Source organism: Miscanthus floridulus, chromosome 16 (genome assembly GCF_019320115.1).
Source record: "Miscanthus floridulus cultivar M001 chromosome 16, ASM1932011v1, whole genome shotgun sequence".
NCBI classification, from domain to species: domain Eukaryota; kingdom Viridiplantae; phylum Streptophyta; class Magnoliopsida; order Poales; family Poaceae; genus Miscanthus; species Miscanthus floridulus.
In genome coordinates, this window is record NC_089595.1 from 94,827,074 (window position 1) to 94,842,138 (window position 15,065).

General features: G+C 50.7%; 1 protein-coding gene across 2 annotated transcripts; it reads left to right on the plus strand.

Moving 5' to 3' along the window:
- Positions 1 to 427: 427 nt before the first annotated feature.
- LOC136512860 (RING-H2 finger protein ATL74-like) lies at positions 428 to 3,612 on the plus strand. 2 transcript variants are annotated; one of them, XM_066506873.1, is made up of 2 exons: positions 428 to 1,500; positions 2,331 to 3,612. In XM_066506873.1, exon 1 carries the CDS (start codon positions 779 to 781, stop codon positions 1,421 to 1,423), a length of 645 nt encoding a protein of 214 aa, XP_066362970.1. In that variant the 5' UTR covers positions 428 to 778; the 3' UTR covers positions 1,424 to 1,500; positions 2,331 to 3,612. The 2 variants fall into 2 exon arrangements, with proteins under 2 accessions (XP_066362970.1, XP_066362969.1); XM_066506872.1 differs by having other exon boundaries at positions 429 to 1,500; positions 2,372 to 3,606.
- Positions 3,613 to 15,065: the final 11,453 nt, after the last annotated feature.

The following is a 15,065-nucleotide window of genomic DNA, read 5'->3' on the forward strand; positions in this document are numbered from 1 at the left end:
CGGTGACACACTCGATCGGAGGAATCCCTGAAAGAGCATTTCGTGCCGTGCCGGCGTTCGCGTGTCACGCTCGAGAGCGTGGCAAAAATCCCCGCGCGTACCCAGCCAACGCGGCGCGGGCAACTCGTCTCGACGTGTCGTGAAAGACGGCAGGCCAGACGTGCGCTTTTGCGTTCCGCAGTGCAGCGCTCCGAGCCTCCGATAAGGAAGTGACCAACTGCCCACGGACACGACGTCGCTGGTTCAGACACGAGACACCAGACACCAGACACCAGGCCATGGCCACCAAGGAGATGTGACGGTCCGGCGGACGGACGGACGGTCGCGAGACGCCCTGCTTAAGCTGAAATTTGACTTAGGCTAATATTTAGGTTAAAATGTTGTGAGAGAAAAACATTATTTTTATGTCTGAAAAGTAATGCTGAATTAGGTCAAGCGAACGGGGATTAAATCCGGGGCTTGTCCTGCCCAAGCACGCAAGGAAGCTATTCTCTAGTTCAGCTCCCAGTCCTAGCTAGCTAGCTTTGCCTACAAAGCAATCAAAAAGCGAGCGGGCGGCACCACCCGTCGTCGGTCGTGTGCCTATCCCTTCAAGCCAGGCTTCGCGCCGGGGATTGGAGCGGAGCCACCAGGGATCGCCCCTTTACAAGCACCCACACTCGCGCAACAGCCCCGAACCGTGCATCGCGATCGCGCCTCTTATATGCATCGCTGCTGCCGCGGACAGAAGCACAGCAGGCAAGGTAGCTAGGAGCAGTCGCGCGCGAGAGCTGGTGGCATGGACCGTCGGGACTCCAAGGCGCCGGCGCCAGCGCTGCCGAAGGCGGCGGGCCCGCCGGCGGCCGTGAACGGTACTGCCGGCGCCGTCGGAGGCGCGGCGGCGGCGGCGCCGGGGGCCGACGCGACGTTCGACACCAACACGGTGATCCTGCTGGCGGCGCTGTTCCTGGCGCTGCTGTTCGCCATCGCGCTCAACTCGTTGGCCAGGTGCGCGCTCTGGTGCGGGGGCCGGGCCGCGGACGGCGGTGGCGGCGGCCGCGAGGGGGCGGCGTCGTCGAGCGTCGGCGCGTCCTGCGCGGGCCTCCGAGGCGGGATCAAGAAGCGCGCGCTGAGGAGCATCCCCGTGGAGGTTTACGTCGCCGCGAGGGAGGGGGAGGAGGCCGGGGCCGGGGACGAGGACGAGGACGTGTGCGCCATCTGCCTCGGCGAGTTCGCGGACGGCGACAAGGTGCGCGTGCTGCCGCGGTGCGGGCACGGCTTCCACGTCCCGTGCGTCGACGCCTGGCTGCTGTCCCGCGGCTCGTGCCCGACGTGCCGCCGCCCCGTGATGGACGGCATTCCCGCCAAAGGTGGCGGCGGCAGGGGCGTCGGCCAGAGCCGGCGGCGGCCGGATAGCGACACCATCGCCGTGGTCATCGCGTGAGGGACGGAGGGGAGCATGTGGCCATCACCCATCGGAAGCAGACCTAGTGGTAGGCGCACACGCAACAACGGAGACAGGTATAGCTCTGTACTGTTCTGTCGCCGTGGATAAGCTCATGTAAAAATATCTCCGTAGCCTCGTTAATTTTGGTTCACATTAAGGGGCGCGTCTGGTTTGTTTGGGCTAGTTTAGCTTATAAGACATGACTGAAATGGTTAAAAGTACTATTGGTTGGTTTAGCGTAAGAAAAAAATATTGTTCGTTGGTTGATAAACTATGACTTATAAGTCAAATACGACCTAACGAACGAGATGATGGTTGACGACAGCTGGCCCACTTGCACTAGATGACGCTACTTGAGTGTACTGCTAGCTAGTGTAGCATCTTGCCGGCCGTCAAATGTATGAGAGTTGTTCGATCACTGTGCGTGTTCGGCAGCGCCGTACGAGAACTTGTTACAAATAAGCAACCACCATGCGGCAAGACATGCTCATGCGCATTGGCGCGTGCACCCGTGCGTTCGTCGCCGGCGGCGGTAGTGCCAGGTGGTGCGCGTTCCGGCTGCCGCACGCCTGGAAGCGGTACAGTGGCCGTGCGCTGATCGGCATTCGGCCGGCATGCCGAACAAACAACCACCGAGTGCAAATTAATCTGCTGCGGGTTGCTGCGTGACAACCGCATGCCTTAGGGTAATCTTTTTCACGGGGAAGGGACTAAAGACTAAATTTTAGTCCTAATTAGTCCAAACAGTAGGAACTAAAATAAGAATTAGAGACTAAAATGCAGTAGGCACTTGGGGGCTACTAATTAGGACTAAACAGCCCATACCTCTCCCTCGCAGTCTTTCTCCTCTCCTTTAATCTTTTTTAGCCCCTAGAAACCAATACTATTTTAATTTTTATTTTAGTTCCTGTTTTAATCTCTCCTCGACACGCCCTTGATATGAAGCGAAAGCCGATCGCGCGTCGTCGCTGCAACCACCGAGATGACTCCGTGGCGCCAAACCCGATGGCCACGGCTAGCTGCAGGGTGCGTGGTCCGTCGTCGTCGCCCGGTGTTCACGCGAAATGCATGGACAAACGTACGCGTCCTGAGGAGCTGGGCAGCTAGCTGGCTGAACCTGAACCGCAGGTGGACTGGGGACGGAAGACTGTCTCAGGTGGCCTGTTTTGGTACACTCATATGTAATTCAATTTATATGTGTTGAGCTTGACGTTTTCATCTTAGTTTATTCTAATAATATGTGGATGAACGTGGATACCCGTGTCGGGTATCAGTATTAAGCATACTTAGAAGAGGAAAGCTGATAGCCGCGAACGCTAACTCACATGGATGATCAAGAGCGTATTTTGGCCTCACCCGACCCCGAGGGCGTGGACCCGCCACGCATGACCACTGAGGGCGCGGGTCCCGTCTCGTCCGATCCCGAGGGCGCGGGTCCCCTCTCGCCCGATCCCAAGGACGCGTGCTCCGTCTCGTCTGACCCCTCGGGCGCGGGCTCCGTCACGCCTGACCCCGAGGGTGCGGGCTTCGTCTCGCCCGACCCCTCGAGCGCGGACTTCGCCTGGCTAGACCCCTTGAAGGGAGATTCCGCATCGCCCGATGGGGATCCGTACCGTCTCCAACCACTACAAGTCTAAGAGTACGAACCTAGGGTCAAACTTCTGACACCAGAAAGGGAGTAGGTGCGTCTTGACACGACCCACGGCCACGACGGGCCATACCTGAGGACTCACGTCGCCAACAATGTCGGGCATGCCGGCGCTATGCTACCTAATCCCCGTACGACTTTCGATGCGGGTATCTGCTAACCATGCCGCCCGCCAGGACGGAATGGAGCGCCACTACCGGCTGACGACGCCCGCGTATAGCGCCAGTGATGAGCAGGGTCGCGACGTGGAGCCATCCCCGCCATCATCTACAGGACCGGCGGGACTTGCGTAAAGATGATGAAGGGCGCTGTGACCCTGTTGGCCTTCCTCCTCCTTGCTTTTCTCTCTCTCTTTCTCTCGTGTAACCTGCGTCTTTCCCTTCATCTATAAAAGGGGAAGCAGGACGCTCCACGAAGGGCACGCTGAACGGCTAAACGAGCTCAACGAGACTCAACTCCGTTCGATCCTTTCACCAGAGACTTGGGACCTGCTCTCTCTCTCTCGCCTGTTTCTAACCCCTACTACAAACTAGTGTCGGTAACACGAGCAACAGCAGGCTGGACGTAGGGACATTCTGCTCGAACCAATATAAATTCTTGTGTCCTCCGAGCACACCATCCGGGCCAGACGCACAAATCACAAATTTACTAGTCGGTGATTCGAAACACCGTCAACGAGTGTAGCCAAATAAGACATAAGTCACTTTTGCAGCGTGTGAATACCACCTTTGAAAAAGTGCCGAATCCCTTCGTGGAAAAAGAAGAGGACGAGAGGTGCTAAGTCATTTTCACCCTGTCCCCTTCTAGCCTTGTCTCTCTTTTATGCATCTTGAGTAAAATATCTGTCAGTGCGAAAAGTGACCAATAAGTAAATATTTATAGTTTTGTCATGCGTTGTGATCGGATGTGGCCTAGCGCTCAATGACATAGAATTTATACTAGTTTAGGCAACGTGCCCTACGTCCAGTTTCGGTCGGTCGGTGACTTTATTCCTAAGCCCAGATGCTCAAAGTTTGCTGTGGGGTTACAAACAAGTATGGAATGAGAATGGGGTGTTAGAGGCCCTGTCGGACTCTAAACCAAGTGGTTAAGAGTGGCAGGTGCTCTAACGTGCTCTAAGTATTGGAGCGTATGCTCTGTGTAGCTGTTGAGATCTAGAGCTGTGGAGCTATTCGAATGCTCAGGTTCTCTAGAGCCAGATCTAGACAGAGTCCAGCGTCTGTCCTTGTTGGGAGAGAGCGCATCCCCTTTTATAGGTGAAGGGGATGGCCTTACAAGTTAGAGAAAGAGAGAGAGAGAGTGTACGTGTGCTACCCAGTCTTGTTGCTCATGCCATCGGGTACGAGACGATTGTCGGCACCCACAATACTGTTCATGCCCAGACGCGTCTAGTAGGTTTTACCGTGTTTGCTTGGTATGGTAAATGTTAGCGCCTACAACACTGTAAGATAAATGTCGACATCCACAACACTATTTGGGTTCTAACACGCCTGGAAGGTTGCATAGTACCCGTCTGGCATGGCCTGGCAGCACTATCCTGCAGGTGTGTAGGGTATGGTAGGGTACGGACCTTGGTATTGCTGTTGACTTGAGCACCTTACCTTATCTGCTCCACCTGATCCTTAGGTCCTCATCGAGCGGGCGTCCCCGGTCGGTCGTTCTTGGTCGGCTCCGACCATGTCGGCCGGGGAAGAATCACGAGCGGAGGTCCGGCGTATCTCTGGTCGGAAAAGGAGGTCGGAGTCAGACTATGTCCCCTCCTTGGCCAAGCCTTCCGGTCGAAGACCGAACCTTTCTCCCGATCGGTCGTTAGGTAACTGGGCTGGCCTAGGAGGCGCGCGTTGTCGCTACGCCGTCTGCTAGGCTGAGTTTTTGCGGGGAAGCAGGCCCATTGGGGACCTTGGGTTTATGAACCCGACAGGAGCCCCTGAGCCCTTTTGGGACTTCTGTGAAGTCATGAAGGGGCTGTTTATACTCATTTTACGAGAGCACCTAGTGGGTGTAAGATCGTGGGTCGCCGTCGGGTGAGACGGAGCGCCTAACCTGAAGCGACGGAGTTGCCAACCCTGGCGTCGGGCATGGCCGAGTCGCGGGCTGTTTATACTTGTTTTACGAGAGCACCCGGTGGGTGTAAGATCATGGGTCACCGTCGGGCGAGATGGAGCGCCTAACCCGAAGCGACGGAGTCGCCAACCCAGGTGTCGAGCGCGGCGGAGGGGGTCAGGTGAGATGGAGTCACCAACCTAGGCGTCGGGCACGACCGAGGGGACGGGTGAGACAGAGTCACCAACCCAGGCGTCGGGCGTGGCTGAGGGGTCGGGCGAGATGGAGTTGCCAACCCAGGCATCGGGTGTGACTAAGGGGTCAAGCGAGATGGAGTCGCCAACCCAGGCATTGCGCGCGGTCGAGGTGTCGGGAGAGATGGAGTTGCCAACCCAGGCGTCGGGCACCGATCCAAGCATCGGGCGTGGCCGAGGGATCGGGCGAGACGGAGTCGCCAACCCAAGTGTCGAGCGTGGCCGAGTGTGGCCGAGGGGTCAGTCTAGTTTTGTGCATCACCCCGTCCATGGTTTCCGCTACCGGAGGGGTTAAGCTAACGCCACTTGCCTCGATGGCTCGAGTGACGCGCTCGGTGAGCTCGCTAACGGGTATGTCTGAGTGGAATCTGGGTTCGTCATTCGTAATGGGGTTGGCATAGCCCTCATGTGGCATCCCTCTGCTCCTTAACCCGCCTCCTGGTAGATGCCCGAGCCATTCTAAAGACCGACTCAGGTGGCCCGCTAGCCTCCCCTTGATGGAGATTCTATGGGCATGGCTTGAGGTTTAGAATCGAATGAGAAGGTCGAGATGACCCTGTCCGCTTCAGAGCGGATCAGGCATGGGCTGCTGGGGCTCATCTATGCTTTTCTCCCCTAACTCTGTTTAACGCGAGGTGGCCTCGATCCCTTTGTGGGCCGGCCTTTGAACCCCGGTCGGTCGTCGCTCATATCGAATGAGGCGACTACCGCTTCATGGCGCAACGCGAAGCGTTGTGATGCAACAATTGCATATGCAATGCTTGGATGCATGGGATGAATGTATGGACGAATGTATGAAAATGGATGAATGAATGATCATGCACCAGAAAACAAAAAAGGGGTTTTGGTAAAGTTACCTTGATGGCTCGAGTGACGGGTTCGGGCAACTCTTTATCGGATATGTCCGAATGGAACCCAGGCCTGTCATTCAAGACATAGTCGATATAGCCCGCATGGGGCATCCCACTGCTCTTTACCTGTCTCTCGGTAGCCGTCCGATTGACTCGGTTGACCCGTTGGTCCCTCCTTGATGGAGATCCCATTGGTGGGCCCTTCCAAACCTTGTCTAGGAAGGTGAAGGGTCGTTTGCATGTGGTTGCGCCTTGTTTCTTGCACCAAGATTGTGGGAGTGGTGGGCCCTGCCTAGGCCACGTCCTGTTTAACCAGGCGATGTTTTGTTGGGCAGGGCACGTCCCATCAGTCAGGACGCGTCCCACCACACGCCTCCCTACATTAAATAGGGGGAAGGGAGAGGGGTTTCCTCCCATTCTTTCACCTTTCTCCAACTGCTGCCTCTTCTCCTTCTTCCTTTTTGCCAAGCCCATTCGTGCACCACAGCGGTTTCTAGGAGAGAGGGTAAAGCGAGGGAGAGAAGACCTTACAGACCCGTTTGTGAATACGAGGCGTGATGTCGAGCTAGAGGCCTTCCACCATGGACGAGGAGGTGCTGGCTGCCTTCGCCGAGACGGGGCTGCTCCCATCAAAGAAGTTGGCGCATTAGAGGGCTCCTACGTCGAGGGAAGTTGTTCTGTAACCCTAGGCCATGAGGTCGTCTCATTCCTTGCGTTCCATGAGCGTGGGCTTGGGTATCCCGCGCACTGGTTCTTGCGTGGGCTCCTCAACGAGTGGGACCTAGAGCTGCAGCACCTCAACCCAACTGGGGTGCTGCACATCACCGGCTTCATCACCGTCTGCGAGGCCTTCCTCGGGATGGAGCCACACGTGGACCTCTTCCAGCGGATCTTCAGCGGACGAGCCCTATCCAAAGGGAAGCCGCCTAGGATTGTGATGGTTGGGGGTTTTGCCTTACAGAAGAAGCTGAAATCGTCGACCCCCTACCCTACGTACTCCCCCTGTGACTCCAATCGGGGGTGGCACAACAAGTGGTTCTACATCAGGAACCCAGTGGAGGCGCCATTCCCGTCGTTCACCGGAAGAAGGCCGGAGAGGAGGGAAAGCTGGTCATGGGGTCTTGTCGGTCGGCAGAACAAGTTGGAGGTTATCAAGGCAGAGCTTCAAAAGCTTATGCAGCATGGCCTTGATGGGCTATGGGTCTTCCACACCTTCTTCCACTATCGGGTCGCCCCACTAGTGAAAAGAACACGGCCGATGTGGGAATACATCGGCCCGATGGATCCTGACCGTGCGTCACCGGAAGAGTTGCGAAAGAACAAAGTCTAGAGTCGACTCGATCGGGTGCTACCGCTGAGGGATAAAGACTCCCTCGAAGGGATGCCAGGACCTCTTCATGCTGTGAAGCTGTCCAATCTGGTATGCCCCCCTCTTCTTTTCCTGTGACCTTTTCCTCCTTATTTTTCCTTGTTTTGATTTCAAGCTGCCCATTTTGTAGGGACTCACATGTTACAAATCCCGGCCGCACCTTCCGAGGGGGCCGGAGGGCGCAGCTCAGCAAGCTGCCCAGAAGGAGGTGGCGCTTGCCAAGAAGAAGAAGAGAGCCAAGAAGGCCTGGAGGAGGTTCAAAAAGGAGAAGGAGATCAGTTGGCGGGTCTAGAGGAGCGAGAGCTGAAGCGATGTGGAGGCAGAGCTCATGTCAGAGGAGTCCACGAAGATGGGTGGGGACGCAAGTGCCTCTGAGGACAAAGGAGACAGGGGCGCCATTGTGTCCTCAGCAGAGCACCGTGAGCCCATAGCCGCACCCATTGGTGGTGGGCATGATATGGAGATGTGCGGTGATGTTCCTGAGTCTAGGAAGTGTGCCACGAGCGAAGACACCGCTGTCGAACGAGAGGCAAAGCAGGCGCAGTCGCCGTGCCCTTCGAAGGCATCATTGGCTCCGCACCACCCTGCTCCGAGTGTGGCAGAGCACGCCGACCGATCGGAGGAATGTGTTCATTCCCCTGCATCTTCGGGGTCGCACGCTTGTGCGACACCCAACGGGGGGATGTTCTGCCAGTTGCTCTGGTGGTTTCGCCACAAGCTATCAGTCGCGGCCATTTGTGGGCCGATCAGGAACCGGCCGGGTCGACTCCTGCCTCAGTCGATACAACGGGGCATGGGTTGCGACCCGTGAGCGGTCCTTGTTCGGTTGGCCTGCCGCCAGCTGGTCAGGGCTTTAGGGCTCTACCACTTTTGTCTAGGTAGGCATTTATGCTCCCTCCTATTTTCATAGTAGAACTTTTTGAGTGTGACTAACCCGTGCTTGTTTGACAGCAGCCAAGGGCTGGCAGGACTGGGAGTCTCCCTACCTCCTGTGCGAGAAGAGTGGAGACCCAACCTATAGTGGGTCATGACAATCGATGGAGGAAGTAGATTGGCGGTGGTGCGACCTTCCTTACTGAGGGTTGTGTCTTCCTGTCCAATTGCGAGCATGGCGGCAGCGCAGGTGGCAGTGATGGCAGCGATCCCCGTGGTGATGGCAGAGGTTGGGTTGGAGGTGACCCTCATGATCCCTCCCCCAATAGCTATGGAGGAGGAGAGGAGGGAGACCGGGCTCACTACCTTGCTCGGCGGAGGTGCACATGGTTCACCCTCCTGGTCAGAGCTGGAGGGGTTGGGAGGAGACGTGGCTAGACTAGAGGTAGAGCATCTACCAGCGAGTCATGGACTCTAGGTGGTGGAGTCCCCAGCCACCAACTATCCCACCATTGCGGGAGTTGGTGATGATCCGGTCATCGCATGACGCTGCGATTGCCGGATCTTCCAGCGGGTCGAGGGCGACCCAAGAGCTAGTGTGGCCTTGCCCCGACGAGCCAAGAAAGGCCTGGTTGAAAGGTCCTAATATGGCTAGAGGGGGTGGATAGCCTATTTAAAATTCTACAAATCAACTAGAGCAATTTGATTAGTAAGACAAATAGCGAAATGCAAACTTGCTCTAGCTCTACAAGGGTTCCAAGCCACCTATCCAACAATTATAGTTGCAATGATTACTAGACACACAACTTGCTATGATACTACTCACTAAGAGCTCTCAATCATGCTACACTAAAGAGTTCCACTAGATGAACTTAAATAACAAATCAAGCTCTCAATTCTAATTACACTAAAGAGCTTGCCACAACTAGTTTGCAAGAATATAAAAGAGAGAGTAGGGTGATTATACCGCCGTGTAGAGGAGTGAACCAATCACAAGGTGAATATTAAATCAATCACTAGGAGAATACCAAATGGCAAGAGACAACCAATTTTCTCCCGAGGTTCACGTGCTTGCCAACACGCTACGTCCCCGTTGTGTCGACCAACACTTGGTGGTTCGGCGGCTAAGAGGTGTTGCACAAACCTCGTCCACACGATTGGACACCGCAAGAACCTACCCACAAGTGAGGTAACTCAATGACACGAGCAATCCACTAGAGTTACCTTTCGGCGCTCCGCCGGGGAAGGTACAAATCCCCTCACAATCACCGGAGATGGCCACGAACAATCACCAACTTGTGCCAATCCTCCACCGCTGCACCAAGCCGTCTAGGTGGTGGCAACCACCAAGAGTAACAAGCAAAATCCGTAGCGCAACACGAATACCAAGTGCCTCTAGATGTAATCACTCAAGCAATGCACTTGGATTCTCTCCCAATCTCACAAAGATGATGGATCAATGATGGAGATGAGTGGGAGGACTTTAGCTAAGCTCACAAGGTTGCTATGTCAATGAAAATGTGCAAGCGGGTGAGCTTGAGTCGGCCATGGAGCTTAAATAGAAGCCCCCACAAAATAGAGCCGTTGTACCCCTTCACTAGGTACTAATCAGGGTAACCAGACGCTCTGGTCCTACTAACCGGACGCTGTTCCTCAGCGTCTGGTCGCCCGATGGTGGCCACGTGTCTCCTGCGCTCAATGGTGATCGTTTGATCTCAACGGTCGAAATGTTGACCGGACGCTCCGACAGAGCTGACCCGACGCTGGACCCTCAGCATCCGGTTGTTTCCAGTAAAGGTCCAAAACATGTTTTTGCCGACCGGACGCGTCCTGTCATGCTTGACCGAACCCTGCCAGCATCCGGTCAGATGATGTCTCCTCTGTGCGCCTTACGTCAGCGTACATCAGCACTGACTGGACGCACCCGGCCAGCGTCCGGTCGTAGAGCGACCCAGTGTCCGGTCGTTTGACCGATGCTAGTGTCTTCGCTGACACATCTGACCGGATGCACCGGTCCAACCGTGGCCAGTGTCCGGTCACTCCCAGTGACCTCTGTCTTTTCTATCTAGGGCACCGGTGGCACCGTCCGGACACTCTGTCCGTGGAGTTTCTTACCCTTGCTCCCAAACTTCACCACCCTTGATCAAATGTGCTAACCACCAAGTGTATGACCTTGTGCACATGTGTTAGCATATTTTCACAAACATTTTCAAGGTGTTAGCACTCCACTAGATCCTAAATGCTTATGCAATGAGTTAGAGCATCTAGTGGCACTTTGATAACCGTATTCCGATATGAGTTTCACCCCTCTTAATAGTATGGCTATCAATCCTAAATGTGATCACACTCTCTAAGTGTCTTGATCACCAAAACAAAATAGCTCCTATGGTTTATACCTTTGCCTTGAGCTTTTTGTTTTTCTCTTTCTTCTTTCCAAGTCCAAGCACTTGATCATCATCATGGTATCATCATCATCATGCTATGATCTTCATTTGCTTCATCACTTGGGGTGTGCTACCTATCTCATGATCACTTGATAAACTAGGTTAGCACTTAGGGTTTCATCAATTCACCAAAACCAAACTAGAGCTTTCAATCTCCCCCTTTTTGGTAATTGATGACAACCCTTTCACAAAGATATGAATTGAAATTCAATTGAATCCATGTTGCTTGCCCAAGCATATTTACCATGTGTAAAAGGATATGGACAAGTTTCATGAACCCCAAATGGTAGCAATTGCTCCCCCTATATATGTGCTAAGAGTTTGGATTGTAGCTTGCACATATGCTTGGATAGGAAATATAGGAGTCAATGTCTACCAAATGATGCTAAGGTATAAAAGATGGACCTTTGAAGCGTGATACCAATTGGAGTGCACCATTATACTATCCTTAGCATCATGGTTAGCTTGATACCACTTGGAAACAACACTTTGAAAATGAAATCACTATATAACCTATGCATGCTAGTTTTTCATTTCATTATTCAAACCTACAACTAGCATACACCACACAAGCATGAATATCAAAATTTAAAACTTGTGCCATGCAAGCAAATATATGAAATGCACATCAAAATGCAACATACAAGTTTATGAGCTTGCTCCCCCTACTTGTGTGCTCAAAATTTCAGAATTTTAATTGATCCCTTTCCTTTATCATATCTCTCCCCCTATGTCAAATACTCCCCTATCACTCATATCTTTGTTTCTCTCCCCCTTTGTCAACAATTAGCACAAAAGGTGAGTTCAAATTATAGATAGGTTGGGGTGAAACCATGTGAAATGAGGATCATTTTCCCAAATTGGTTCAATCTAGATTACTTGCAAAAGTTATTTAACTCGGTTTGATCCAAGGACAAGCTTCTTCACACCTCCAAATAAGGGTTATCTTGTACCATGTTGAGTTAAACACTTATAGCTCATTTTATAGATCAAACACTAGGTTTACAAGCCCACAAATATGTCATATGGTACCACTAGATCATTTCAAACATACAAGCAATAGTTGTACCATACAAGCATCAAATTCATTTGATTTTCATGAATGAGCCTAGGACATGATAGGAATGACTAGATGCACTAAACAAGTCCTTAGCAATGGATGGATGGATGACATGTCAATCAATTTTACCTTGCTTTGCTCGAAGGAGAGGCATGTCATATAGTGGGGGTGCATCAACACATATTTGAGAAGTCAAGTATGTTCAATTCATTCCTTAGCTTGGAAAACCTCTTCTCATCAAGTGGCTTGGTGAATATGTCGGCAAGTTGATCTTCGGTGCCCACACTCTCTATGCAAATGTCCTCTTTTTGTTGGTGATCTCTTATGAAGTGATGACGGACATCTATATGCTTTGTTCTTGAGTGTTGAACCGGGTTATTGGTGAGCTTTACGGCACTCTCATTGTCACATAGCAATGGCACTTGCTTGAATCTAATTCAAAAATCACTCAAAGTAGCCTTCATCCAAAGTAATTGAGCACAACAACTACTGGCCGAAATGTACTCCGCTTCGGCGGTTGAAAGTGCTACACTATTTTGCTTCTTTGATGACCAAGACACAAGTGATCTTCCCAATAATTGACATGTGCCTGATGTGCTCTTTCTCTCAACTTTGCATCCCACATAATCGGAGTCCGAATATCCAATCAACTCAAATCTTGCTCCTTTGGGATACCACAATCCAACATTTTGTGTATGCTTCAAGTACCTCAATATTCTCTTTGTTGCCTTCAAATGACTTTCTCTTGGTGAGACTTAAAATCTAGCACACATGCATACACTAAACATCACATCCGGTCTTGATACGGTCACATAGAGTAGGCTTCCAATCATAGACTGATACATCTTTTGATCCACCATGTTGCCACTAGCATCACTATCCAAGCTTCCACTTGTCCCCATTGGTGTACTAATAGCTTTAGCATCATTCATTTCAAATTTCTTGAGCATGTCCTTGATATACTTGCCTTGACTCACAAATGTGCCATTCTTCATTTGCTTGATTTGAAGACCAAGGAAGTAACTAAGCTCTCCAATCATGGACATCTCAAACTCACTAGCCATCATTTTTCCAAACTCCTCATAAAATTCTTTATTTGTTGATCCAAAGATGATATCATCAACATAGATTTGCATTACAAATAAGTCATTTCCAAGCTTTTTGGTGAAGAGAGTGGTGTCAACCTTTCCCATCTTGAATCTCTTAGAGAGTAGGAAATCCCTCAATCTCTCATACCATGCTCTAGGTGCTTGTTTCAATCCATACAAAGCCTTTCTCAACTTATAAACATGGTTGGGTTTCTTCTCATCTTTAAAACTGGGAGGTTGCTCAACATACACAAGCTCATTGATGTACCCATTGAGAAATGCACTTTTCATATCCATTTGGTACAACTTGATGTTGTGAGCACAAGCATAGGCTAACAAGATCCTAATTGCTTCCAATCTTGCAACCGGGGCATATGTTTCTCCAAAGTCAAGACCTTCAACTTGAGTGTAACCTTGAGCCACTAATCTTGCTTTGTTCCTTATTACTATCCCATCTTGATCTTGCTTGTTTCGAAAGACCCACTTGGTTCCAATCACATTATGATCCTTAGACCTCTCAACTAAATCCCATACTTGGTTTCTTGTGAAGTTGTTTAGCTCTTCATGCATAGCATTGACCCAATCAACATCCCTCAAAGCTTCATCTATCTTCTTAGGTTCAATGGATGATACAAATGAGAAATGCTCACAAAATGAGGCCAATCTTGATCTAGTTTACACACCTCTTGAAATATCACCAATTATAGTGTCTAATGGATGATCTCTTGCAACATTGGTTGGTTGGAGCACTTGCACTTGATTGCTTGCATTAGATTGATCACTTGGTTGAGATGATGAACTAGCCATTTGTTGATCTTGAACATTGCCATCACTAGTGCTTGCTTGGATTTGATCATGAGAACCACTAGCTTGCACATTTGAGTTAGAGAGTACTTGATTCTTGTCATCTTCAACATCAATCACCACTCTAGGCCTTAACTCACCAATGTCCATGTTCTTCATTGTATTGACCAATTGAGTGCCTCTTACATCATCTAGATTCTCATCTTTCTCTTGGGAACCATTTGTTTCATCAAACTCCACATCATGAACCTCTTCAAGAGTACCACTAGCCAAATTCCAAACTCTATAAGCCTTGCTAGTAGTGGAGTAACCAAGCAAGAAACCTTCATCACATTTCTTTTCAAACTTGCTCAATCTAGTGCCTTTCTTCAATATATAGCATTTACAACCAAATACCCGAAAGTATGCTATGTTAGGCTTTCTTCCATTCAAAAGCTCATAAGGTGTCTTCTCCATCATGGGGTGACAATAGAGTCGGTTGCTATAATAGCAAGCCATGTTGATTGCTTCGATCCAAAATGAATGACTCACATTGTACTCACTCAACATTGATCTTGCCATGTCAATCAAAGTTCTATTCTTCCTTTCAACTAAGCCATTTGATTGAGGAGTGTATTTGGCCAAGAATTGATGTCTAATTCCAAATTCATCACACAACTCATCAATTCTTGTGTTCTTGAACTCACTTCCATTGTCACTTCTCACTTTCTTGATAGTAGTTTCAAACTCATTGTGAATGCCCTTGACAAAAGATTTGAATGTTGCAAACACATCACTCTTGTCAACAAGAAAGAACACCCATATGTATCTAGTGAAATCATCCATAATCACAAATCTATATTTGTTTCCACCAATGCTAGTGTATGTAGTTGGTCCAAACAAGTCCATGTGCATCAACTCAAATGCCTTGGATGTGCTCATCATGCTCTTCTTAGGATGTGTGTTACCAACTTACTTTCCGGCTTGACCTGCACTACATAGCTTATCCTTCTCAAATGTGACATCTTTCAAGCCTCTAACTAAGTCATGCTTAATCAATTTGTTCAATTGTTTCATTCCAACTTGACCAAGCCTTCTATGCCATAACCAACCCATGCTAGACTTAGTGATCAAACATGTTGACAATTGAGCTTCTCTAGCATTGAAATCAACCAAGTATAGATTCTCCTATCTAAATCATTTGAATATCAAGTTAGAGCCATCTA

What these genes read in the sequence shown, in the direction of transcription:
- LOC136512860 (XM_066506873.1), top strand. Translation starts at nt 779, where the DNA reads ATGGACCGTCGGGACTCCAAGGCGCCGGCGCCAGCGCTGCCGAAGGCG.